Source organism: Oreochromis niloticus, linkage group LG7, assembly GCF_001858045.2.
Source record: "Oreochromis niloticus isolate F11D_XX linkage group LG7, O_niloticus_UMD_NMBU, whole genome shotgun sequence".
Taxonomy (NCBI): Eukaryota; Metazoa; Chordata; class Actinopteri; order Cichliformes; family Cichlidae; genus Oreochromis; species Oreochromis niloticus.
In genome coordinates this window covers 15,061,630-15,089,275 of record NC_031972.2, presented here as the reverse complement: position 1 = coordinate 15,089,275, position 27,646 = coordinate 15,061,630, and the positions used below count along the sequence as shown (strand labels likewise).

Below are 27,646 nucleotides of genomic sequence, written 5' to 3'. Positions count from 1 at the left end.
AACAATTACATTTGAGGGACCCTTAGCATGTTCAGGATTCTTTCAGCTGTCCATTTTGCTTTTACAATTTTTCTATTTAAGTTATTACTATTGTGTTGAGTCATAGCATTTCTGCTGCTTTTCAGTATTTGTGCTAAATACAGCATTTCTGCAAAATCATACTATGTCTATTTTATGAGATTTGTGCTAAATACAGCATTTCTGCTAAATCATACTCTTTCTGCTATTTCATAAGATTTGTGCTAAATATAGTGTTTCTGCTATTTCTGCCAAATTTAGTATTTTTGATTAATTAGGGTTTTTCTACCAAATCATAGTACAGTTTTACTGCTTTTTATAGGATTTTTAGAGGATATTTATATTGCTTAATATAGTATTTCTGCTTTTTATAGGATTTGTGCTTAATATAGTTTTTCTACTAAATGTAGTATTTATGCTTAATCATACTATTTCTATATATTTCTGCCAGGTCCCCAGGCAGCTAATCCTCTGTGAGGACTGATACATACAAATACATATCAGGGCCTGCACGGCTTCCCAGCCAGCCAATCATATCTGGGGTCTGCCCTTTCTTCTCTCGTCATATCTCAGCGACAGATGTACAAAGAGCAATGCAAATCACAGTCAAAGTACACGAACGTCCGCTGATTCACCCAGTACAAGAATTATGCTTCTAGTCCACCTAGTTTTGAGTTACACGACGTTTTGTAACTGCAAAAAACGGCGTTTTTCGCCTCTCACCGCAATCTGATTCTGATTGCTCATCACCCTGTTTTCCAGGCGCGCGCTCTCTTTCCCAGTGGCGCAGTTGGTAATGACACAGGTCTGCAACCCAAAGGTCGTGGGTTCAATTACACCTTGGGCAACATGTGTTTTTTCCCTACAAATTAATACACTATCACAGACCACTAATTCATATTCATCATTTATTACAATTCTGCAACCTTTTATGATTTTAGCAGCTTTTGTAATATGGACCTCAGATTCTTGTTAACACTCCATGGCACAAATACTATTCCCTTTAGGCTCTGTGTGTGTGTGTGTGTGTGTGTGTGTGTGTGTGTGTGTGTGAGAGAGAGAGAGAGAGAGAGAGAGAGAGCCCTTTGATGGGAGCATCTTATTATATCACTTAAATTCAATATATTTAGACTGGTTGACTGAATTTGGTCCTGTGTGTGTCTCTCTGTGCATGTGTGTTTCCATATGTGCCCATATTTGTGATTGTGTGACTGTTATACTTTTTTTGCTGATTTTCTTTTTTTCAATTAACAATTAGATTTGAGGGACCCGTAGCATGTTCAGGATTTTTCCAGCTGTCCATTTTGCTTTTCCAATTTTTCTATAAGTTATTACTGTTGTGCTAAGTCATAGCATTTCTGCTGCTTTTCAGTATTTGTGCTAAATACAGCATTTCTGCTAAATCATACTATTTCTGCTATTTTATGAGATTTGTGCCAAATACAGCATTTCTGCTAAATCATACTATTTCTGCTATTTCATAAGATTTGTACTAAATATAGTGTTTCTGCCAAATATAGTATTTCTGCTTAATTATAGTATTTCTGCCATTTTATAGTATTTGTGCTAAAACATAGTTTTTCTACTAAATGTAGTATTTATGCTTAATCATACTATTTGTATATATTTCTGCCAGGTCCCCAGGCAGCTAATCCTCTGTGAGGACTGATACATATAAAATTTACATATCAGGGCCTGCACGGCTTCCCAGCCAGCCAATCATATCTGAGGTCTGCCCTTTCTTCTCTCGTCATATATCAGCGACAGATGTACAAAGAGCAATGCAAATCACAGTCAAAGTACACGAAAGTACGCTGATTCACCCAGTACAAGAATTATGCTTCTAGTGCACCTAGTTTTTGAGTTACACGACGTTTTGTAACTCCAAAAAACTGTGTTTTTCGCCTCTCACTGCAATCTAATTCTGACTGCTCATCACCCTGTTTTCCAGACCAGTAATTGATATTCATCATTTATTACAATTCTGCAAACTTTTATGATTTTAGCAGCTTTTCTAATATGGACCTCAGATTCTTGTTAACAGTCCATGGCACAAATACTCTTCCCTTTAGGCTCTGTGTATGTGTGTGTGTATCAATATTTCTCCCATTTTAAAGTATTACTCCTCCATAATTGTATTTCTGTTAAATCAAAGTACTTTTACTACATCTTAGTACTTCTGCTCAATCATAGTATTTCTGCTAAATCATAGTATTTTGCCAAATTATGGTTTTTGTGCCAAATCATAACATTTGTTGTATGTTACAGTATTACTACTAAGTGGAGGAATTTCTGTCATGTTACAGTATATGTGCTGATTACAGTATTTCTGCTAAATCATAGTATTTCTACTATATTATATTTTTCTTTCTAAATATAGCATTTCTGCTATATAATTGTATTACTGCTATGTTATAATATTTGTGCTAAACCAGAGTATTTCTGCTGAAACATAGTATTTCTGCCGAATGATAGTATTTCTGTCAAATTACAGTATTTTTGCTAAAACATAGTATTTTTTAAAAAAAATTTCAATATTAATAGTAAATTACAGTGTCTCTGGTAAATCGCAGCATTTCTGCTATGTTGTACTGTTTTTCTAAATCATAGTATTTCTGTAATGTTTAAGAATGTTTGGCTAAATATATTCTTTCTGTTATCTTATACTATTTCTCCTAAATTCTTGTATTTTTGAGAAGTTATCGTGTTTCTGGTAAGTTACAATATTTCTGCTAAGTTCTGCTATGCTATTGTATTTCTGCCAAGTATTATGTTTCCTCTAAGATATTGCAGTTCTGCTAAGTTACTACATTTTAGCAAAGTTCCTTTTCTTCTGCAAAGTTTTTACAAATTCTGCAACTTTTCAGCTTTTTCTGCTAGTTTCAGCAGACAGCTTCAGCATTACAGCATCCACACTGCATTTTCGCAGGAAATGCAAATTTTTCTAGTTTATTTTGTATTCTCAGCTAAAATGTCTTAAATATGTTACATTTTTCTTCCTTCTTGCATTCTGTTATTGACTCATATCGTTAACCTTTACCGCCCAAGTAAGGCCGCATTATTGTTATGTTAGAATAATGAGAGCTAGATAATGTGACAAGCAGAAAGGTCTTTCTGTCAGTCTCAATGTTACGGCCACATTCATTCTAAATGAGCTGACAACCCAGAATGCCATACACATATAATATTTTCTTCTGCAACATGTGTCTCCCATTTTTTTTGCCATCCATTCCGACTGATTCGAGCGATGACATGATAATGGGAAATCAGCAGAAGACACTTGATTACACGGCATCTCTGTGATTAGGTTGATTTTGTTTGGGAAGAGATGGAGGCTAAACGAATAAATAGTCTGTCGACTCCCATAATTACAGGGTACCTTTGCAACTTTGCCAGTGACAATCACAAACATTTTCCATGGTGATTATGTAACACAGTTTCAGAACTGCTGATTCGCATTTCCATAGTCAACATAATCTATTCTGAGCGTTAGGTAGAATACATTACAATACATTAATACTATATTAATGTAGCAGTTATTATGTCAGAAGTTAAAATGTAGCCTCATTCTTTAAAGTCTTCCTTTACCTTGAGAGTATGTAGGCAAATTCATCTTGTTATTTTTTAATAGAATTGCCATATTACACACAATTTGACTTTAAAGATAAGTTGATACAGTTGGATCTATCCGTTTTGAATGCAGACTGGAGCCTATCCTCGCTGTCACAGAGGCCAGGTACACCTTACACAAATATTCACACCTATAGTCAATTTAGAATCATCAGTTAACCCAACATGCATGTCTTTGGATTGTAGGAAAGAAAAGCAGAGAGCCTAAGCAGGCATGACTTGCCAACTCCACACAGAAAGCGAGCAGTTTCCAACTGTGAGCGCAAACCACAACACGATGCTAGCTGAAACAATGCCATAGCAAATATGGCATTGTTTATATGCTGTCAAGTGTTTTGTAGTTTTTACATATTTGATTTAAGTTTAAGTGATTCCTCTGATGATTAGTGGATATCACTTATTAAACTTATTAAAGTCTTTAATAAGACTCCAAATGCTCTTTCTTGCAGTAGAAATAGTTATGTACATGTAATTATCAGTATTGACTGAATATACAGTAACGTTATTGTTACATGTTGTTGATCTGTGTACGTGTGAGGGCCTGACTTTTTGTAGCTTGCGAGTTATGATAAAGTTAATATTAACAGTGTAACAGTGTAAAGCGGTATCCAACTCCAGGCCTCAAGGGTATCAAGATGTGTCCTTAAATGGCTAAATTACCTCCTCAACATGTCTTGAAGTTCTCCAGAGGCCTGGTAATGAACTAATTATTTGATTCAGGTGTGTTGACCCAGGGTGACATCTAAAACCTGCAGGACACCGGCCCTTGAGGCCTGGAGTTGGACACCCCTGGTGTAAGTGTATCATTCAAATATAGATTGGTAATGGCGCTGCATTGATAAGTTAGCCAAAACATTTACACCAAAATAATCGATTAGCATTGCCCTCCTTTTTGCTTTTCATAATCTTGTTTGACTAAATTTAGAGCATAGATGTGATTACTATATTCGGTCACTCTCAACTAATTTATTGCTCTTGAAAATCCATTAGCTACCAGGCCCACTTGTCTTTTGGCCTCCATCTTTTCCAAGTCGGACATGTGCCCTGTCATCTGCGGGGCTATGTAGCATTAGTGTGTCTACTTTGTCAACAAGCCCTCTTGCAACTAGCAAGAGGTAGCATGTTTGCAACCATGCCAGTCATTTTGTCACTATAAAAGTTGAAGTGAACAATTATAACCTCTGTTCCCTGAAGCAGAGGCATGAGAGCATATAGAGCATATAGTATGTGTGTCCATGATATCCTATACGGTATGTTGTACTGTCTTAATTGAGTGAAAGGGAATGGATATACATAATGTGTCATTATGTCTGCTCTTATAAAAAAAATTGCCATTATTAAATTATTAATACTAATGAAACGGAGCATAGTATTATAAATAAATCCACCGAAAGGCTACCATGAGGTGCCCCTGAGCAAGGTACCGTCCCTACACACTGCTCCCCGGGCGCTGAATTGGTGCCTGCCCACTGCTTCACTGAGTGAATTGGTTAAACGCAGAGAGTAATTTCCCTACAGGGGATTAATAAAGTATACAACAAAAAATTAATTACAGGGTACTTTTCTTGTACTGGCAATCAACTGCAATTTACATTTTAGATCCAAAACATCATTTTTTAACCCATTAAATGGATAGTACTGCAAAACCGATCTAAGTCTTTAAATGTAAGTCCAACGAGTCATGATAAAAATAACTTATGTTACCTTATCGAGTGCAGATTTGCAGCAGAAACATGATGGTCTCCAAAACTAAGTGAAAACTAATAGTAAATGACTCAGTGTTATTAAAATATCATTTCCTGTGCACTTGTTCACTGGTACAGGAGTAAAAAGAGAAAAAAACAGATCACTTCAAAAACCTAAACTGACACAAGGGTTTCTAAATTTATTCCTAAAGCAAGTAGTAATATGTGCTTTAATCCCCTTGCCAGTGTGTAACCTTTAAAGCTGGATTTTGTGTGTGTGTGCGTGTTTTGCACCTGTAGCATTTTCTAATCTTGATCCACATCACAACACTACAAACACTCTCACTGTCTATTTTTTACTAAATTATTCATTGGCATAGGTCCCTACCGCTCTTGTCCTTGTGTGACACGGGCTCTAAACAAGCAGTGTGATGAATAAAAACTTCACTTTGATGAATAGGAATCTAGCACAAATCAGAGAGCGGTCTCATCTCATCCTCAGACTGAATAGCGAGTGGCTGCCGCCTCGATTCTTTTGAACTCGTCGAGTTTTCTGCACAAACACCGATAAGAGCGAAAGCCTTGTTATGCTCCCACCAGAACAACTGAGCTTAATTTCATGAAGGTGAAAGTTTTAGCCTCAGAAGAGTTCTCAACTTTTGGTTCTTGGGCACATGCTGCCCTATTTTCCTCCTTTTTTCTTGCTGTAAGCTGTATCTTTTAGATAGGATTAAGTAGAACTAGATAACTGACCAAAGGCTGCTGAATGATTTATACAAGCCTTACAGCCCAAATACTGATTCACATGTGTTCTAAGTCCCTCAAGTCATTTTTCTTCACAGAGTGTCTAATTACAATTAGTTACTATTAACTAAAAGTGATAGTGTTCTTCACATTGTGCCACTTAACACTGGGCTGATCAGTATTTGATTATTTTGCCTTGAAATAAAAACCATCTGAAATATTGTGGATATATGGCTTATCTTATTTTAGATCAGCTATATCTCTCTATACATTTTCTTAACCTATAGCTATATAAGCTAGATAAGCTCAAGTGCTGTATGTATAGAGATTAATGGCTCCATTTGGTTGAATTACTATGCTGAAAGGATTGAACAGAAACAATTGCAGTGTAGGTGCTGACTCATCGTGTTACTGTACACGAACCTATTTCTGCAATAGAAATAGGTTCATGTACACTCAACGGCCACTTTGTACATCTGTTCATCTGCTTGGAAATGCAAATATAAAACCAGCCAATCGCACGCCAGCAACTCAGTGCGTTTAGGCATGGTCGTGGTCAACACAATCTGCTGAATTTCAACTCGAGCATCATAATGGAAAATAAGGTGATTTAAGTGACTTTGAATCTGCCACGCTTGTTGGTGCCTGACGGGCTGGTCTGAGTATTTCAGAAACTGATGATCTACTGAAAGCATAGCTAGTGTTTGCAGAGAATGGTCCGGAAAAGAGAAAATATCCAGTGAGATTAGTATTTGCCTTGTTGATTCCAGAGGTCAGCTGACAGTTGCCAAACTGGTTCAACCTGAAAGGAAGACAACAGTAACCCAAATAACTACTCATTACAACCACAACCCCCACCCACCTCAAATTTCTTTATGTTTTTTTAGGATCAAGACTTTCTTGTAATTTTTTTTAAAGTGGTCTTGACCAATCAGCCTGTCCAGAGTGTACCCCACCTCTCACTCTATGGTAGCTGGGTTATGCTCCACACACCCCCGTGACTCTGAATTGGATTAACAGAAGAGGGTGGATGGACAGACGGATGGATGAGTCTCAAACAGCTCTTGTTTGTGCAAAAATATGGCATATCTCAGCATGGTGTGCAGTGAGTTCTTAAAAAATTGAAGAAGCTGGACAACTAGAGGGCAAGAGAAGAAGTGGCAGACTTAAAAATCTATCTACAGGAGATGAACAGTCCTTAAAAAAATAGGACAAATCCAGCAAAGACGTGACACCGAACCTGAGAGAGGTTTCTGGCCCTTTTTTTGATCTCCTCTTTGCTGATCTATTCCTGAAGGCTGACACTTGCCTAAAAGAGTTCAGGCTGTGTTGAAGAATAAAGGTACTCATATTGACTTTCCAGTTCATTAGTATTGTACAAACTCTGTTTTTGGCTTATATGCTGTATTTCTATGAATGTTTACACATTTCAACTAACCATTGTACCTGCGAGAGATGGCTCAAGTGCGATATGTATAGATCATTAAGAAAATTCATCACGATGATGCAAAGTAGATTTAATCAAACTAAACAGAACAGCAATAGGACTAAATATGTAAAAGTGTGAAAACTGAATTTGGTTCCTATTCAAATAAAATACACTTGCCAAGTTGAGGTTGTAATATTAAATATATAAAGAGTTTTACAAATGCAAAATTCCAACTTTAGGTTGCAAAACCCCTAATGAGCATCTTTAAAACCACTGATCATACAAACATTTTCATAATTTTACTGTCAAGTGTGGAAAGAAGAAGGAGATTATTAGTTATGTAGAGGCAATAATATTACACATAGTTCTGACACTTCCTGATTTTAATGGAATTTGAATGTTTGTGGGTCTTAAAGCAATCTTTAAAAACATTCAGTATGACTTTTTTAAATGGAGCAGGAACTCTGAACTTAAATGTGCTGTTTTGCACCCACTCATAACTCCAGAGTTATAAGCTCTGAAGTTCTTCTGCAAGTACTTTTTTCCAAAACTGATATTACAAACTTGTTGTTGCTTTTTTTAATGATGAGAGAAAATACATATAAAGTGTAATATTGATCAAAGTGGAAACACTACCAACACTTCCTCCACCCGTATCTGTCTCTCTCGCGCTCTCTCTCTCCATGTGGAAACTGCTCCTTTCTCTCCTCCCTCCCATTCTGTGCTTTCTCTCTCTCTCTTTCTCTCTCTCTGCCTGCTCTCCAGAGAGGTTGCTCAGTCAGACAGATGTAACACAGCGGTGGAAGCCTGAGCTGAGCTGGCAGGCTGCAGGGGCCAGACCAGCGCCTACAGCTCCAAATTGGGGGGGGGGGGGGGACTGCAGAGCAGAGACGGCACTGGCAGACGAGATAAAACAGGACTTGCAGTTGTAGTTCCAGCGGTTGCAGCCGAGTTATCAAGTAAACTTTGCCTCAGGATATGGGTGTGTTGATCCGAGCGCTCATCACTCTGTGAATTTAACATGGACACTGACACCAGCAATCATCCAGAGGCACAGGATGGTAAGTGGGAGGAAAAACGATGAGAAATGATGGAATTGATACTTTAAGTGGAAAAAAGAAAGAAAGTTGAGGCACATATGTAAAAGAGAGTTAGGTCACATGCTTTTCCTGTCAGCTTTCTGTTATGACTAGGCTTTTCGTTTGGCTCTTGAGCTGTTGACTAGGGCCTCAGTGGTCAGTGATGAATAGGACTTCAGTCTATTCTTCTGAGTGAGGGGGTTAAGGGGTGAAGGGCGTTACATAGCAATGTGATGAAATGGGCTGCCTGCTAAAGACGCTACTTGTCTCAGCAGGATTAGTTTTTGGCTTTGTTGTATGTGAGCAAGTTCAAACCTCTGTGCTGTGCTGATTCTCTCTGGGATTTGCCTTCAATTGTTGACTGCGTTTGGTATGAGCTTCATGCAGCCGGAAGCTCTCTTCTCGGTCTTTGAATAGAATAATTAAACGTGTAATATGTGAGGTCCGTGGGTGGACCAGTTTATTTTTTGGGTGTTTTTTTATCTCAAATGCACTGAGATATTTCAATCTGAATATTTGTAGGCTGTATAGTGGTTGTACCATGTAGGTGTTTGTGTTAGAGACACAGAGCAGCAGGAACAAATGAAAGCAGGAGACAGAGGGAAAGAGAAGGGGGGGCAGAAAGAGAAAGAGTTATGTACACAAATAAATCCAGGGGGATCGAGACTGCACTGTAGGCCACTCTTTCTCTCTCTTCCCCCTCATTTTCCACTGCCTTTTCTTTTCTTCCACCACTCCAAAATGTTAGAGCCTAAACTAGATAGTTAAAAAGAAAAGGGAGAGGGAAAAAAATGGTGTGTTATTAACTGGGCCAGAAAAGACGATGTTTTGTCTTCATGACCAACGGGGAAAGACTCTGCTGTAATGCTGATGAAGAATGCGGTTAACAGAATGAGTCAACAGAGAGCATATTTCCAAGAGACCATAGTTTCCCTTTGCCAGCGTCTAAGCCACATTGCTTTATGCACTGGGCTGTCTGCCACGACAGAGAAGGAAAAGACAAAGAAAAGGGGGAAAGAAAACCATTAGATGAAACTTTGGCATTTTCATCCATCCCTTGAGACACGAAACTTCTGGTAAAAGTTTAACCTAAATAAGCGCGAACACTGAGCTCTATTTTTTCCCTCCCTCACCTTCACTATTAGGCTGTCCCGAGATAAAACGGCAGCTTCATTGCTCTAACATCAACTGTCTCCTCTCAACCGCACTCTCCTCACATTCCTTTCAAAAGGTTTAATATACAAGGAAAAGTTGGTGTAGGAAAGGCAATAATCTGATATCGTCCAATTACATTCTCACTTCAGGCTTGCAAGCCACAGGAAGAATTCACACTTCCCGAGACTTGCAGACTTCAGTTCATCTGCATGCACACACACTTTCATGCACACAACAAATCTAAGAGTAGTATTTATACAGTATAAGCTTATTATTTACATGTTGTACCCACTGCATTGGGTATTTTACATTTAAAGTAGATGTTGAGTCCTTGTCTGCATCTGGCTGATTGTTATGGGACTGATCTGTGACTGAATCTACCTGTTTCCCATTTCTGTTGGCAGAAAGCAGAGAAATGCTGATGCTGTGTATTACTTTATGAAATAGCACTGGGTGGAAGTGGGACTGCTACCAGACAAGCTAATAAAAAGAGATCAATAGTCAGAACTATTACTGTTATATATATATATATATATATATATATATGAAAAAAATGCAACTTTTTTTTTTTTTCATGGATTACATATTTGTAGTCTCATCCTGTGCTTAAATTTACCCCAGTAAAGTTTTTGACCTTTTCACCGCTAAAGAAACTACTCTCACTCTCAGCAGATGCTCCCCAGAGTTTCCATGGCGTTGCTTTGTCTCTGCCACCAGCTTATACTGAAGTCAGTACATACTGATTTCTTTTCAGGTGCCTTACAATATCGGTCATGTTGAAAGTAAGTCTATGTATCCATCCTGTGACATGCCAGCACTGCAGAAGTGCACATAGCCAAAGGGCTGTCACTTTCCTGTGTTCCTGTGTATTTATCTTCTACCAAGGGCAGCTGTCATAAAGGAGAGTAGCTTTTTAAATATAGAATAAAACACATTTATCTGTCATGATATGATGGGATAAGTCATAATACTGCTCCCGATCAGGTCGGCACATCTTTTAATTATAAGACAATGTGAAGCATGTGAGTATAAAGCAGCCTTGCCGTTTTGGGCATCCAAATAAATACATGCACTGTGCTAGTTTATAGCAGGGGCATGCGGTGAGGAGTGGAGGTTTCAGAAAGGGAAGTAAAAAGAGAGAGAGTCCTTATCCATGGCCTTCATTGACATGTAAATAGGTCTGCATGTTTTTGTCCTAGATGAGAAAGGTTGAATGCCTGCTCATGTACTGGAGGACAAAATATAGCAATGTTTTCTAGTATGTGAGTGTGGGCTTTAACCTGTCTTACATTAAATGGGTAGACTGGACCAGCTGGGCTTTTTGATATTCCTGAAAAACAGTGGGCTTTCTCTTTGTTTTCCATTTTGACCCCATAGTCTGACTACCATTCTAAATATACCATCCAGAGCTGTGGTTTTATGGTTTAAAGTGCTGTGGGCTTTGTCATTAAAAATGCTTGGCTTTTAATAAAAGATTTATTCTTGCTCCTATTGTCATGTGCTTAAACCTAGCTAGCAGACTGGAGCTGGGTGGTACAGCAGGAGCAAATTTAGGAACTGGGCTGTCAGCTTAACACTTGTAATCTAGTTTTAATAAATGAAACACTATCTTGCAAAAAGGCCAAAAACTGGTGGAAAGACAATATGCGGTCATTCTGTCCCACTTCCTAAAAGGGCTGTGTCAAAGTTTCAAGGACCCAGATTTAAGGTTGTGGGTAACACTGTCCCAGAACACCAGACTTGCAGTAAACCTGCAGAGCTGTCACATTATTTTTCTCATGTGAATGATGAGAAAGTGGAGCTAGTGAGTAAAACCTGATTGGAGAAACATCCTCCACTGATCAAAAGGAGTGAATTTAATTGAAAAATGTTGATGATGGCGGTGAAGTTAATTTTTCTTGATGAGAATTTTGGATTTTGTTTTGTTTTGTTTTTTCTTTAATCAACTTTCACTTTGGTTTCACTGAACTAAATGGCAGCTTCTACTTTTCTATACACTTTACTGTTGTGAACTAATTGAGTCTGACATAGCAAACTTATTTCAGCACAGCTGCTAATTGAAAAATCCAACAGTTATGGAAAAACATCTGCAATTTGTCATTTTCTTTTTTAGGTCTTGATGATAGTATATAACTAAATGATACACTACAAGTGGGATCCTCTAGGGAACTTTATCACTGGAAATGTCACTACCCACCCTATATGGACCTCATATAACTTCATATGAAATTCAATTCAGCTGAATTTTATTCATATAGTGCCAAATAACAACAACAGTCACCTCAAGGTGCTTTATATTGTAAGGTAAACCCTACAATAATACAAAGAAACCCCAACAATCAGACGACCCCCTATGAGCTAACACTTGGAGACAGTGGGAAGGAAAAACTCACTTTTAACAGGAAGAAACCTCCAGCAGAACCAGGCTTGGGGAGGGGCGGCCATCTGCTGCAACCACGCGGTTCACATAGTTGTAGAAGACTTGAGACAAGCTAGATTTTCTCTAAACCTCAACTTTGACTGCTGAGTTTGTCCTTGTGCTTTATATGTTTCTCATGCTTATGCAGTGATGCCTAATATCATTGTATCTCACACGCTTCATCTGTGAGGCCTGGTAGAGATCATAATCTCCCCCACTGTTTTTGTGAAATTCTGTTATGAAGCCTCAAGCCATTTTCTTACCCCTCCCTTAACACTCCCAATTCAAGGGAGAGTTAGCTGTCAACATGTGTCCATTGTGAAAGGAGTACAATACGAGTCAATGAGTCAGTGAAGCTCACTTCACAACCACAAGTCTTTTTGCAACCATTAGGTATGCCCTTTTATGCTGCCTATATTAGGTAATAGCGTTCTTTACCACCAACTTCTGCCTCGCTGATTCCATCCCACCAGTAGGTAATGATAATATTGTGACATAAATGATTAATTTTTATTACTTAATGATTATTAGAACATTAAAAAATTGCATTTCTATATGGTACAATAATAAAAAATTACATCATAATAGAAAATAAATAATTAATAATAAAACAATAATAATATTAAGAAGAAGAATATGGAAAACATACTACTTTTTTTTTAAAGTACATTTATATCCTTATGTTTACAAGTATAATAATAAATGGTTTATCCTTTAGTGTCATGGCAAATGATACATGTTATTACAAATTATCCAGTGACGTTACAAAGAAAGGCTTTAACTTTTAATACCATTACCCTTCTATTGAGGTAAGAACAAAGACTATGTCACATTGTGTACAAATGTCAGTTTTGATTTCTGGATATTGAGAATGTAACATGATGACCTCATACTATAATTTAGGGAAGTCAAATCTATCGGACAACCTGTCATTAAGAGCCAAAGTATAAACAAAGGAGCACCTCTTCAACCTGCCACTGGATTAGCTGGCAAGGAAAAGAATGTCAGGAGCAGTTTTCAAATGACAGGCTGTGTGTTGTGGCAAAGGCGTTTCTTAACTAAAGAGCCTCTGATGTTATTTTGAAATGAAAACCAGGCATTACCTTCAAATATAGCCACAGCTGTCCACCTCTCATTGGTACTGGACTACATATGTATTTGAAAAAAAAGAAGAAAAAAAAGAACATAGCTTTGTAACTTAAGACCTTGTGTCATCCACATCCAGATTGTATCTGTTCGAGCTGATTGCATTTCACACTTGGATTTTAAATTCCCCACAAATGCATTTCATTTGACTGCTTATGATGGGATTCTGCTTCCACACTTAACAGTATATTTGACTTTTTCTGTGGGGAATAATGTGAATGTTTCTGAAGTGAAAAAATAAACCATCACACACATTTGTAGTTGTGGAGCCACACAAAAAGATTGCTGTGGCTATTTGCATAATTGCATAATGGATAGTACAACATCAAAAAATGAGGGGGGAAAACCCAGCAACAAAAGACCTTGAAACCACAGAGAAGCCTGAGTCTTCTGAGCTTGAAAGTTTTTCAAGCTGTCTGTATAAAACTTGACTAGGTGGTGCTTTGAAAGAAGAAAGTGTCACATTTGCTGTATTTCTTGCAAATGGGGACGCACTGTTCCAACTTTTTAGGTTTGAATACCAATACAAAGATCTTGGCTTTGGCTATCTGTCATTAGCCAGTACCCGTCCTTTGTCACCGTAAATGAATAAGCTGTATTCCTCACTGTGAGGAAGAGAGAAGAGAGGAAGAGCCTAAATCTTGCTTTCCAAATACATAAATACTAGTACTTTTGCAATACTGCAAGTTTTGGTATTGATCTGGTACCAAATAAATACATGGCCAGTATTGATCTGATACCAATAGTGATACTGATACTTTTTACCTATAAAGGCAGCTTATGTAGGGAAGAGCATTGTGACATGATTTATGAGATGAATCATCATTAATCTGCAAATTCTCAGCACATTTTAATAATCACGATGCTTTTTTACCTTCCACAGTAATTAACAAAGCAAAAAACACTTTGCAGGTTTTCATGTATTTTGAATCTGTTTCTTTGGAGACCTGGAATGTAAATGTGCCCGGCTCTAAATCACATCATTTTCATAGGGTGTGTTTAAACTATGTTTTTATTTAAAACAATTCAGTGGACTACAAATTGAACATTGAGGATAGAAACAAAGTATCGATCCTAATACGCTAGTATCAATCTGATACCAATACCAGCTTTGGATTCAGTGCTATCGATATTTGGATCGATCCACTTCTTCAGTGATAGTGAAATACAAATACATTGTAGTATACACATACTTAGTTAATCTGTTAATAAAATAATGCATAACTACAGCACCAAGATAGAGAAAATGAATTGTTTTATTTGCATTTGTGTTCATTCTGCTCAGTGGGAGTCTTTCTGCACTCCTTCCTTTCTTTCCTCTGCTCTCAGTTTCACTCCATGTGCACAGGGAGTGGAGCAAAAATAACAGTAATCAAGTTGAGGAGGACAGCTCATTATGTTAGTGAAGTGCTGAGACTTAGATACAGAGAGTGAGGGAAAGACTTAGAGCAACACTGAATGGAGCTTTTTGGTTATCAAACTCACTTGCTGACTGTGGTTATAGCTGAAATCAGTGGAAACTTGAAAAATATATGTATTAATATAGAGCATGAAATACCTTCAGACTAGTGACCCTTTGCTGTTGGCTTTCTCATGCGCTGCTGGTGACCGGCTGCTTGTTCAGTAAACTTAGTAAACAAAGTATAAATATAGATTGGCATCATAGATTGAGGATAATCTATTAATTTCTCACCAGTACCAGATCTAGCTGTTTGAGCTGGTACTGGACTGGCCGGTGTATTCCTCGCTGTGAATGTGATTTTTTGTGCAAACAGAATTCGAGGAGTCAGGTGTCCTCTGTGCTTTTTGAGATGCTGCTACTAATAATTGTCCTAAAAGAAACAATCTTCTTTCCAGTTTGTTTTTCACTACAATTAAATCCAAACTAATCACACATTACAGCCGCTGCATGACTTTTATATGCACACTTTTTTTAAAAGTGTGATTTGCGATGCTGTGAGCAAGACGTTCAACAGGAGACATGCCGCAAACATTTGTTTCTTCTTCTGCTGCAGTGCACAGTTTGCCTCTTCATAGAATAGAAGCACAGAGGACCATTTGGCAGATCTTTAACACTTGTTTCCTCCCATTTGCTTTCTCTCTATCATGCTTGTTTTTAGAATGTTTAAGTGATTTTACATGTCATTAGTAACACCAAAGTAAAAATCTGTATACTGACTCAAAATCATTACTGCGTCAGATATGCTCTGCAATCTCCCGGCCTTAAATGGCGTGTTTGTTGTTGGTTACAGGCCAAGTTAAAAAGTTCCACCTTTGTCTGAGGCAGAAACTAAAATTTGAGATCGCTTTCTCTAAGAAGTTACACACAACAGGTGGTAGATGGATGCTAGAAGCACTCCATTTGGTTAATGTGAGCGAGGGCACCCTAATGACGTTTGCCTGCTCTAGTCTTACATGGACATGGAAAGGTCAGAGCTATGAGCCTCTAAAGTTCCTAAAAAGACCATCAGTGAAAAGAAGCTTTTATTTGGAATGTAAACAGCAGTAAAGGAATAGCTGCGTAATATACATATATAGGTTAAGTGTTAACCAAATGTTTCAGAGCTGCGAGTCATACACAGGAGATCACACATGAAAAGTTAATCAAACACTTAAACTAGTCTGGTGGTGTATATGGTGTATATAAATAACACTGTAAAAGCTGAGCTAAGCAATAACCTCAGAGAGCTGTCTTGTGGCCAGCAGCAACAGTGGCACGACTCCATCTGGCCCCATTTGTCAGAAAGCCTCCCTGATGGGAGACTGTCAGTCAACAGAGCACTGCAACCAGAGGGAAAGCAGAGCTTAGCGAGATCAGCGAGGAAAAGGCTGTCTGAGACAACAGAGGGTTAAAAAAAAGGGAAAATTGGAACGCTAATGTAGAAATCTAGATGATGCCTTTGCAGCGTGTTGTGTAGATGACAAGTGTGTTGGTGTGGTTCGTGTGTACATTTGTGTGCGAATCTGTGGTGTGTTTTGCTTTTGAAGTGTGTGATGTGTGTCTAAGATGAAGTGACTGCAAGGGCCAGGAACGGAGCCAAGTGCAGCCGTGAGCGCGTTACATGCTCACAACAAATTTATGTTGGTTGTATGCTTTTCATGTCTCCGTAAATCTTCTGTAAATGGAGCACACCGAGCAAAAGAGAAGCCGAGAGTGGCGAGGGAATGAGCCAAGGAAAGAGAAATGGAAAATACTGACTGAGTGACGGGAACAGTAACTGCTAAAGTAACAAGGAATGGCATGAATGGCACACTTGGGCAACACCTCCCACCCCCCTATAATAAAAGTAGGATTCTCAAGTTTTTTAAGATAAATTGATCTTAATTGGTGTTTATCCTTCCTTATTGTTTATTTGGTTTACTCAGTTACAGATTTGTCATGATCCACTGGAGCACTTATTTCAGTGCCAGTGCTGGTGGGAAAATCTGATTATTTGAGCCTAAAATTAGACCTCTGGAGTAGCAGCAACATACAACTTAAGGTATTTGCTATAAATCCTTTGTTTTTATCTTTACATTCTAATCAAGTGAAGTGTCACAGGCTGTAAACTGTATGTAAAAGATCACGAGGACATTAAAAACAAGTTATGACAACAGTAGCAATGTCTGAGATAATCAGTATCTATGATAAGTTCTTAGGTAATTCAGTTGGTAATGTCTCAGGAATTCCAAAATGTTAAGGTTCTCTTTACAATGATGTTGAAGTTTCTATTATAAAAATTAATATGTATGATTTTGTAAAGCTTCTTTTATAGTTCAGTTCAATTCAGATTGTTACAGCTGTCATTTGCCTTCTTGATAGTAATATACAATGTAAACAAAGTATACAAATAATAATAATGATTTGTAATATGTAATAGACTATAATTGCCTTTGGCTTTCTCACATTGCTAATCCAATAGGTTCAATTTGTTCTGATTCGGTTTGTATAGCTCCTCTGCTTTGATAGTTTGAAGAAAAAACATGGTAAAGAGGATTTCAGAATTTCATTCGTTTTTCTTTTTCAGGAAAAAAAAGGGTGGAAACGCACAGCAGCAACTCAAGTGTTATTGTGCTGGCTGTAAAGTACTGGTGTTTACAGTTACAGCACACAGCTGAGTAGTAGAGAAGTCTCAAAAGCTTCAGCATCTAGCTAGCGCTACAGAAGAGGAGCGAGCACAGCTAAGGGGAGATAAATTCAGATAGAAAACAAAAACATGCAAACAGCAAGAGATGTAGAAAGATATAAGAAAGAGAGGATGTGAGTGGAAGATGAGAGATTATGTTCAAAGGTAAGGACTGCCCAGCGAGGAAAATTTTATAAACTGTAAACTTAAAACTAAGTGAATTATAGCCAAGTGAATGATGCTAGGTATGCTAATTTTTTTTAATGGCTAACCTGGTCAGTTTGAGCTATTGTTTTGCGCTTTGCAGTGATGTCTGACAGATGCAAGGCCAGCTGTGGTGTTAGTAAACGTCAAGAGTAGGAGACATCAATTTAAATCAAAAGTGATGACGCTGATTAGATTATCTTCATATTGTATGGGGACTGGAAATCAAACATACGGCTCTCTGCTCATACCTTGTTGAATGCAGTTTGCAAAATTCACAAAAAACAGTGAATATCAGTGTAGCAGCCCAGGCCAGCTGACCACAGCCTGTACAGAAAAATCTATTGGAACTCACAAAACCCGTTATTAACCCTGTGCCGATCCCGATATTAGATTATTTAAAAATCTGATATCAGAAATCTGATATATATGAAACCTAAACAGATCTCCCCAAGCTTTGTTGTTTGTTCTTATTTACTATTCTGCCTGATTCTGCTGAGATCAGCTGGTTGTTGTGTTTGTGTGATATTTCAGACATGCCCAACAGTGAAGTTGCTTCACTTTCTGTTCCTCTGGTGGAAAAGCTACACACTCATAATATTGTTGAAGGATCTTTTCCCATCATTTTTCTCCTTTTTTTCATTTGTATTTATCTTCTGTCATAAATGTCAATAGTGATAAATCAGAAAATACCAATTATCGGCCTCCCGATATATCGGCTGGGCTCTAGCTAATAGTGTCAGAAATAGTTTGGAGGGAGATGATTGGCTGCTACTAATCAAAGTGAGGCCTGGACAGTTATATGGTATGTATGCACAAGTTGCTCCAGTTGAAGAGTTTGTAGGAGTTGAATTCCCTTTGGTATTTTTCTGCCAAAAGCCCTTGCTGGCCCAGTGGACACGGTAGCAGCCTGACCCCACGTGTTGCACACAATTGCCTTTGTCCCTAAAATGGCAGATATTGGCATTCCTGGCTGTCCCTCGTCCAGCTCTTCCTCCAGCTAAAAACACACACACATTGTCTCTTTTGTGCCCCTGTCGGCGAGAGGCAATCTTAACCCAGGCAAACTGATTTGAATTGATGTAAGCCGACTGCTTTATGTGATAATTTTTCTCTTACTCAGCTTCCCGAAGAGAGTAATGTCGGTTTTGTTTATGCATTAAGTTGTGGCTCAGCATATTTTTTAAAGTACCAGAGCATCAAATGGAATATGCAATGACAGAAGTAATACTAAAGGCTCATCTCCCCTCTTTATTTTGTTTTTCTCCATTGTTGCAGCTATTTTCTTCAGTCTGTTTCAGCAGAATAATCCCTGTTGCTTTTCACTGTGCTGCTGTGAACCCAACTTACACGTGGTGCTAAAAAAAATGTCAAAAATCTATTCATAGACTAAACAAAGACGCAGGTTTAAACACGGCCTTCACTGTTTATGCCCATAGCTTTTTACAAGTTCCTAGACAGACACACACACACACATGTGAACATAAACAGAGTGACAGGGGCTGAGGGATTAAGGAGACAGAAAGGGAGACAAACAGGAAGATAAAAGGAGAGGTGTGTCCAAGTTGTCAATAGGAGTGGACCTCAGTGCTTCACTTTTTGTCCCTGGGTAACTCTATAGCCCACATACCAAAGTACTCACTGTGTGTGTGTGTGTGTGTGTTTCACCCTTTGGGTTTCTGTCTTTCCCGTTTGTACTCCCACCCCCACCCCACCCCTCTCATTTCACCCCCTGGTTTTTCCCGTTTGTTGCCTGACGACCGGGAGATTAGACCTCATCAAAACATGCTCTACTTAAACATGCAAGCTTTAGCTAGAATTTCATGGATACTGAAAGCTCAGAACCTGCGAATGCCTTTGAGACATCGCATGTAGCTTGCAAAAGTGGGGGCAATATGGATAAAAAGCGCCACTAATTGTCAAAAACTGCTTTGGAAATTTGGAATTCATTAAGCAGCTCTTCCAAAAAACAACAACAAAAAAAGTTACTACATGCCAAATGTGTCAAATAACTCATCGGCGTGCTTTTGTTCAGTACCAACAAAGATGAGCTCAATGACATGAGGTCTTAGAGAGTTTTATGTCGCGCTGTGGAGGGCTAAGAAGGATGAAACATGTGAAAGTAATAGGCATATTTATTCCATCTACGGTGATGTCACAGACTGTGTACCAGTGTACCAGACCAGTCAGCATCTTTCTGCATTTAGTGGAGCAAACATGCAGCAGTCTGTCGTCACTGCATCCTAACCTGTTGACTTTAAAGTGTTTCTGTAATCCCGGTGGCTTAGTTATTAATTTAACAGCAATTCAGTTGAGGAAACATCTTGTCACCGCAAATATGTGAAATCCTTGGCGCAAATCGTTTTACCTCCCAACACAAAATGTGCCCGATGGAGAACTAAACGGTCTTAAAAAGGAAAAAAATAAACAAAAATATCGGTTTATTTTGCTGGGATACTGTAAAAAAAAAGAGAAAAAAAGAGCACAACCACAAATTTTGCAGCAGCACAGAGGCGTTTTTGAAAGCCTCACATGATTTCTTTTTTCTTAATAAACACCCCTAAGGCTTTAGTTAGTGTGACTGGATGTGGTGAGAGAAGAGTGAGGAAAGAAGGTAAAGTAGCCAGAAGAAGAAGAAGTGTGAATATAAGGAGGAGGTGGCTGGGAGTGGGAGTGGGGGGAATCTTCTGTTGTTTCTGTGGACAAATGCCTTGCTTGACAAATGCCTGTCCAAGCACAAGAGCAGAAACATGAGAGTGCTGTTATTTAGTGGGGAAGGAGGGAGGGAGTTGTGGGTAGAGAGAGGGAAAAATTTTCAAAGTGGGGTTCTCGTATTTATAGCGAGTTGTGCTGCGTTTAGTTTGGCTCTGCCGACTAGTTTCTGAAAAGTTTATCTCCTGCAGAGAGGAAACAGATTTGACTTATTTGTAGATGTAAATGTATGCCATATGTGTTGGGAGCAGCTTTTATGCAATATCAATGTACAGATTTCCTGCCTGAACTATGCTTAATATGGAAAAATATGACTTTTCCTGTGAATCCGACAGGGTAAAAAGCCTTGTTGTCATTATCGTCACCATCATCAGCAACACCTTTGCTGAGGTTTGCTGAGTGCCCAGCCAAACTTCAGCTAATGCTTTAAAGCTGGAGTGTGGTAGTGAGGCCCGGCCTGGCCCCGTGGTTTTTGGTCAGCCACAACAAGGCCTCTGATTGGTTGGAGGTGGGGTAGGAATTTGGCTCTCTGAGCTCTAAACTCCACCTCCTCCTCCTCCTTCCCAGCCCCGGGTGTTGAGGCACAGCGGCATTCCCTGTGCACCAGTGTGCGCGCACACTTAAGTATTTCCATGTCACTTGCTTTCCCCTATGAAAGGGAGCTTCAGAGTAGGGAGTTACAGATATTTCAAGGAAAGTGAGAATAGGTGACAAAAGAAAGAGTACTCTCCTGCCCTGTGATTATGTTTGTGTGTGTGTGTGTGTGTGTGTGTGTGTGGGTGTGCTTCTTTTCCTCCCTCTGTGAGTCTGGGAGAGAAGGGGGAGGACCTGAACCCTGCTAAGAAAGAGTCAATACCCCTGTAGGAGTCCACCAGACCATACACACTCTCACTCGCACCCTGACACACACATACTTGCACACACACACACAGACACACACACACATGCATATACACACATCCATACACACACATGCCCACATACTTATTCAGTCCGCTGCAGGTACTGCAGCCTTAATAAGTTCAGAGCAGACGGACAAAACCCAGCAAGGAAGCGTGAAGTATAGCGTGAGAGAGGGGAGGAGGGATCTCTGGTGTTACTACTTGTTGCTCTTGGTTTTGCGAGTGGACTGAAGATGATTTTCCTTCTGCTTTCCCAGCGCCTATGGGACCTTGTCTGAGGTGAGCACCAGCGCCACGCTTTTTTCTTCTCCTTTCACTGCCTCATAATTGTGCTAGAAAGGAGAAATTAAAAAAAGAACGGGGGGGTAGAGTTACAACTTTTGTGAGTGTTTGTGTGTGGGATTGCTCTCTTGGTGGAATGGCGCATGGTTGGAGGGTTGGAGTGGGGGGAGCTGAAGGAAAGGAGGTGTGGAGGGAAGCTTTTCACATGTCAGGCAAGGATCATTATCAGACTGATCTGTCAGAGGGAGAAGCAAAATATAGGTGGGAAAGGAAAGATTACACTTTCTTTTTTTATGCGGTACTGCAGCAAAAGACCTGTAGCATGTGATTGCGAGCTGGGGTTCCAGCAGTGGGACGACAGTAGATGAAAACAGGAAAAATCAGTTCAAATCTCAGCTTCTCCAGATTTTCTTTGTTCTGATTAATGGCTCCCTCTCTTTAGGCATTTGTGCACGCCTCTTGGGGGCTGCTTTACCTGACAGAGCCGTGTAATATAAATTATACATTTATCCACCACCTCTGTATGTGTCTGTATGCGTCTCTGTGTGTTTATTCTGGAGGAATATTCTCATTCCACTACCACCTTGTGGCAAAGGCACAGGGTGGTGTTTAACTACTTTAGCCGTGTGTAGTCTTCATTTATCAGCTCCTGTGTGATTACAGTGTCCTAGTAAGATAGCAGCTTTACTTGAATGTGCAGCCTCATCATCATTCTTCCACCAACATGTGTTTACATGCTTCAGTCTGTTATCCACTTACATAAGGGCAGAATGTCAACAGTTTAGATAGTTACACTTTTGAGGATGGATATTAACCATTTACTGACCCTTTTATTTTTTTTGCATAAATGATTTTGCTTTTTTTTTCAGAGCTTAAATTAGACTCAATTTTGTTGAGTGCCCCCAACCCCCCCGCTCTGAAGTAGTAGTGCAATGCTGTGTGTCCGGGTGTGCGGCATTCATTGTTGTCCTATTATTAGAGCAAGCCGGGCCAGCCAGCAGCTGTGGGGAAGGAAGTAGGTTCAGAACAGCCGGAGGAAAGGGATTACTTGGAACACTGAGTTAAGAGTTATGGAGTGACTGCTAGAATGGCATTCCTAAGTTGGCAGAGCCGTTGGAGAGGGAGATGCGTGAAGCAGAGCACCAGACAAGGACCGGTGCGGATAATAAGAGGGACTGGAAAGACGTAAGAGGGTGGAGGTCAGCAGTGATGTGGACCAGTGCACTTGGCTGTATTTGTAGATCCTGTTTTTGTTGGACCGCTTGATTGCAGATTTGTTGACCTGAGTTTTTCAGGGCGTCAAATTTTCTCTAATTTCTTTCTGTATTTTATTTTTTTTTTACAAACACTTAAAATAATCCAAAACAGACACAAAGCAGACATTTTCAGCAAAGAATGACTTAAAACTTAACATCTGTAGAAACTTTGTATTTAGTGGCCCAGGCAGTGGGAGCTGATTAAGTGTTCTTAAGAAGTGAAAGTGAAGGACGTTACTTGCAGATAGGGACTGACTGCTGTGATAAACTGCCACCGCTCTGGCTAAAGGCACAATAGAATTCCAGTATTGCTCAGTGTCTCTGCTATCACTCCCTCTCTGACCTTCTAAATCTTTGGTGTGTATTCCAGTGAAATGTGCCACTCAGCAGTGGTGTTTGATAAACTTTGCTCCAGTGCGTGTTTTCTGTTATCCCCTAACTTTTTGCAGATTTCATTTTGAACTTTATTTTTATATGTATGACCCATGCTGAGTTTTCTGTACGCTTGCGGGCTGTGACATATTTACTGAAGAGTGAACCGTTTTGGTCAAAATGTGCCGCAATACAATTGTCCCTTGCGCACAGAGATTTCTCCAGATTTTCGGAAGTCTTTTGATGATATGATGACTGAACGTGTGCCCGTCTTTACTGTTGAATGATACAATTCCGAAATAGTTGATACCCTATAAAAACTGTAAATAAAAATAAGATACGTGGATTTACAAATTCATACATCAGTTGGCTTTGTAAATCCCAAACAGCATGATTCGGAGAAGATTCAAGATAAACATCTTTTGTCTTGATCATACCTGTTTCGAAGCTCCGATCATTGTGAAATCAAACCACCTGCACCCATTTGTTGTACTCTTTCCAGCTTTCCTTTACCTTTCCTACCCAGTCCTTGAAAAAAAAAACTTGTGTAATTAAGAAGAGTCATAAATCACCGACAACAAAAGGGGTTTTCAGTACATGTTTGACAGCAGGATAAAGAGGTGGTTTGACTGTGTATGTGGCTTTTAGGTTTGGGGGCAGAAGAGGGTACAATTACGACATCCAATTACTGAACAGATGTTTTGTAGAGCACACTCTGTGCATATGCTGTGTGTGTCAGATTGTGTTTAATAATCTTCTCAGTGTGTTTCTGTGTATTTCAGATTACATGTTTGGACACGTGGGTGCAGCTGTACTCTCACTGCACTCAATGCTCATTGTTATCAAACTCAATTAGCCATTTCAATGTTTGCCCACTGGATGACTAATGACTGCTGTGTAATTTCTGAATTTAGGGCTACCCCCCAAAAACACACAAAAAACCAAAAAGCAATGACTCTGTAAGCCTAAATTCTTTATATTGCTGTGAGCATTTTCTGCCTTTATTTAATACTACAGTACAGAGCGAGTGGGAGGAAATAGAAGTGTAGAATAAACATGCAACGTTTGCTAATTCAGTAATTTTCACAACTAATTCAGGAGTTTGTCTCAATCGTCATGGGAAGATGCATGTTATATCCTGGAAAGCTTCTCATTTGTGATCTTTGCGATGTGCTCCAAGCCTTCTTTTTTGCCAAAATGTGGAGAATAGTTTTAATAAACATACCAATACTAATCCATCAGCATCAACATTTGTACCACTAAGGAGTGGAGGTCATTTAAGTCAGTCGCTCTTTACTTACATTTGTTTGTCTTGGACAAAAACAATTTTACATCAAACTTTGAACCGCCCAAAAGTGTGGCTCTCTATCTTGCGAGTTGTAAACACACAATGCTTTTTAATCTGTAGTCTGAGGTATGAACACTGTGTAGAAAAGTACTGGGTCACCTACATGTTACTGACTCCTACACTAAAGGAAAAAAGAGTTACATGTAAATTTTCTGTGTAATTTTGTTGCGCAAGTACAATGTAAAATGTGTGATTTAATGGAATCTGTCAAATTAAATGTTCTTGATTGCTACACAGTCAGTTTATATCAAGCATATTTTCCTTAATGAGTAATTATTTGAATGAATAAACTCAGATGATGCGGCCCTTGAACCACACCTTTATTATTAACCTATTAACCTGCCTGTGGAATAGACGCATGTGCTCTTTGTGCGTCTGGTTTCATTCATGCTAGGTTTAAACTTGCTGTGTCATCATATGTGCAGTGTACCACCATGCTGCGTGCAGATGTTGGTACTGTAAACTCTGATACGTTCAGATAAAACTGGCCTTGTTAGAATGTGGGCTGTGAATTTTTTTTTTCTTTTTAATCTAGAACTTTATCCATAATTCATTTCCTCATCTTCCTGGAAGCTGTCGTCATTACCGTCTGTCTCCCAGCTGGAACCTAAAATGAGTCTCATTCAGATTTCATTCAAATGTTGAATGTTGCCACTAAAATAAAGCTGTTAGATCCTGTACAGTTTGAAATACAACTACTGCAGTTCTTTGTGGGGGAAATCTGCTATATTGAGCCATAGCAATTTTGGGTCCACCTAAATTACACATGCTCCTTGGGAGACAGATTAATAGATTTAAAAAAAAAATGTATACATCTGTGGGTGTTACCAGCTGTAATGTTAGTTATGGGATAATGGTGCATTGGTTGGCACAATCACATCACATCAAGTCAGGCGAGACCTTTTCTGTACGGAGTTTGCATGATTGTTTGGGGGGGTGTTTTTAAATGAGCTCTCCAATGTGTGGTGTGGAAGTGAGAGTGTGTCGCTCTGTTTCAGCCCCGTTGATGGACTGGCAGCCAGTCTAGTGTGCAGCCAGCCCTTTGACCTACAGCTGCCGGGATCGGCTCCAGCCCCACAGTTGGTTAAGCAATTAGAAAAATGGAGTGATGTTTAAGAGACTTTCTAAAAACGCCGACTTTGAGAAATATTTTGCAGTCTTTGTTTATCAGTTCCCTTCCAAGGTTTATCTTACAGTCGTTCTCTCAGTTTATCGTTTAGGTACGAGGACGTACACAGACCAGAGAAAGCACTCGGGTGACGTAAGAATGCGGTCAAATATGCTGAGACGAATCAGAAAACAGGAAATAGGGGAAAATGAACTCCCATCACAGAGGTTCCCCATTCCCTGCAGTGCACCTCACTTCCTGTCACATTACTTCCCACCACTCATTTTAGCTCTTTACACACACACGCGTACTTACACGTTCCCACAGCTATTTTAATGACAAATAAGCCAAATATTAGTGATACTGATAGAAAGCCTGCTTTAACAATGAGCTACAGTTGAGTAGCTTGTTAGTGTTTTTTTTTTTTATATATAGACCCAGTGGTGTGAGACTGCACTGTCCTAGATAGTTACACTCCTCCTGTGTCCTGCCCTCGATCTCTCTGAATAGCTCCACACACAGCAACACCACACAGATGAAAGCGCGCCTGCTCAGTTAGGCGATTGAAGCTGTTCAAATACAGAACTCCAAATCCATCTGTTTCCTCCCTTTCTAACAAGTACCATTTCATCAGCGGAAGGATGCACAAATACACCCACCAGCATGCATGTGTGTGCTTGAGAGCGAGACTCGGGAGATCATTGTTTACAAGCTGGGATGTGGATTCCCACACAGAAATGGCGCTGATCAGTCAGATGCCTACGCTTTTATGGGCAAATTATGGGAAACATAATTTAAATGTCTGTTTCAATGGGGTTTTTTTGTTTTTGCTTCATGTGTTTTCTTCCACGCATCTGTGTGTGTTTAGACTTGTTGACAGATTCCACTAGCTGTGTTGCCTACAGTGCGTCTGACTGAAAGTGACTGAGATCAGAAGGCGCTTTTTCTTTTTTGGCCAACTCTCTTTCCACACAACAGGAAATTGAAAAGGTGATGCTCACTTTGATCAGCTGTTAAAGCTTTATGGTTTTCCCCAACAAAAACAAACACTTTCCTTTGGTCTATCCGGTTTGTAGATTTCTTTTAAAAGCTTGCTGTTACACTTGATTTTACAAACAGAACAGTGTCATGCTGGTTTCTAAACTAAATATATAGCACAAGATCAGCTTGTATAGTGCCAGCAACTGTGAACACTTACTTCTCAGTAAATCTTTCTTTCATTCCAGGGAGTTTTTATAAAATATATACCACTGATCAAGTCATATAATCCAGGATTAACCACAATATCATAAATTACAAGTAAATCAAACCAGTATTCTTCCAAGTGCTCTTGGAAGTCTTCTTGTGTAGTGATTGTGTAATGAAAACAAAAACCTCTCAGTTGTTATTATTAGGAAACTTGCCATGGAGTCCACAGCTGTTTCTCTGTTCTCGGCTTGTAAACATCTTAAGTTTAGGCATTTCAACATAAGAGTCTGACCAAGCAGCAACTTCTGGAGTTGAAAAAGGCAAAGATTGCTATGGTGGTATCACAAACGAGAGCTAGCAAAACTAGCAAAAACCCATCCCGTATGGTGGGTTTTTGCTAGTTTTTCTAGTTGTCTTCTTTGCAAGCTACACAGTCAAGCTACATAGAAACCTGTTCAGTTTTTAGACAAATAAATTATGGAATACCATCATTTATGTTATTCCTCATTAACACAATGTAGTGCTCCAGCTGATGGGAAGGTTGATTCATTTTGATGTTAATCAGTCTTGAAGAGAAACTGAGCATAATTTCTGTTTTCTACATTCTCTTACTTTGCCATCCTGATCTCAGTACATTTCGTTTAGCCCTGCAGGGGAGCCCAGAAATACCCTGCTGTGAATTTGTACTGAATACAGATCAAAATGATAAATTATGTAAGGCTCTAGAGTACAATACCTTCACACAACTCACAGAGTAAATCTCACAGTTGCCAAGTTCTAGTGTGTGCTGCAGGCATATGGGTTGTTATAAACAAACATAAAGGAAGATATATAGAGAGAAGAGTGATATGGTACAGTGAAAT

The 27,646-nt window shown here is 39.2% G+C and overlaps 1 protein-coding gene across 6 annotated transcripts in view; it reads left to right on the top strand.

Annotated features, from left to right (window-relative positions):
* dab2ipb (DAB2 interacting protein b) overlaps nt 1–27,646 on the top strand; it is a 180,314-nt gene that overhangs the window by 34,256 nt on the left and 118,412 nt on the right. Inside the window, exon 1 of one of the 6 annotated variants that reach the window (XM_013274055.3) lies at nt 8,374–8,567. The exons of 3 other annotated variants lie outside the window; for them this stretch is intronic. In XM_013274055.3, the coding sequence (XP_013129509.1) occupies nt 8,528–8,567 (40 nt within the window). In that variant the 5' untranslated portion in view covers nt 8,374–8,527. Of the gene's footprint in view, nt 1–8,373; nt 8,568–17,488; nt 17,577–21,204; nt 21,509–27,646 lie in introns of those variants that run through there. 2 more of the 6 variants (XM_013274056.3, XM_013274058.3) reach the window with 2 other exon arrangements.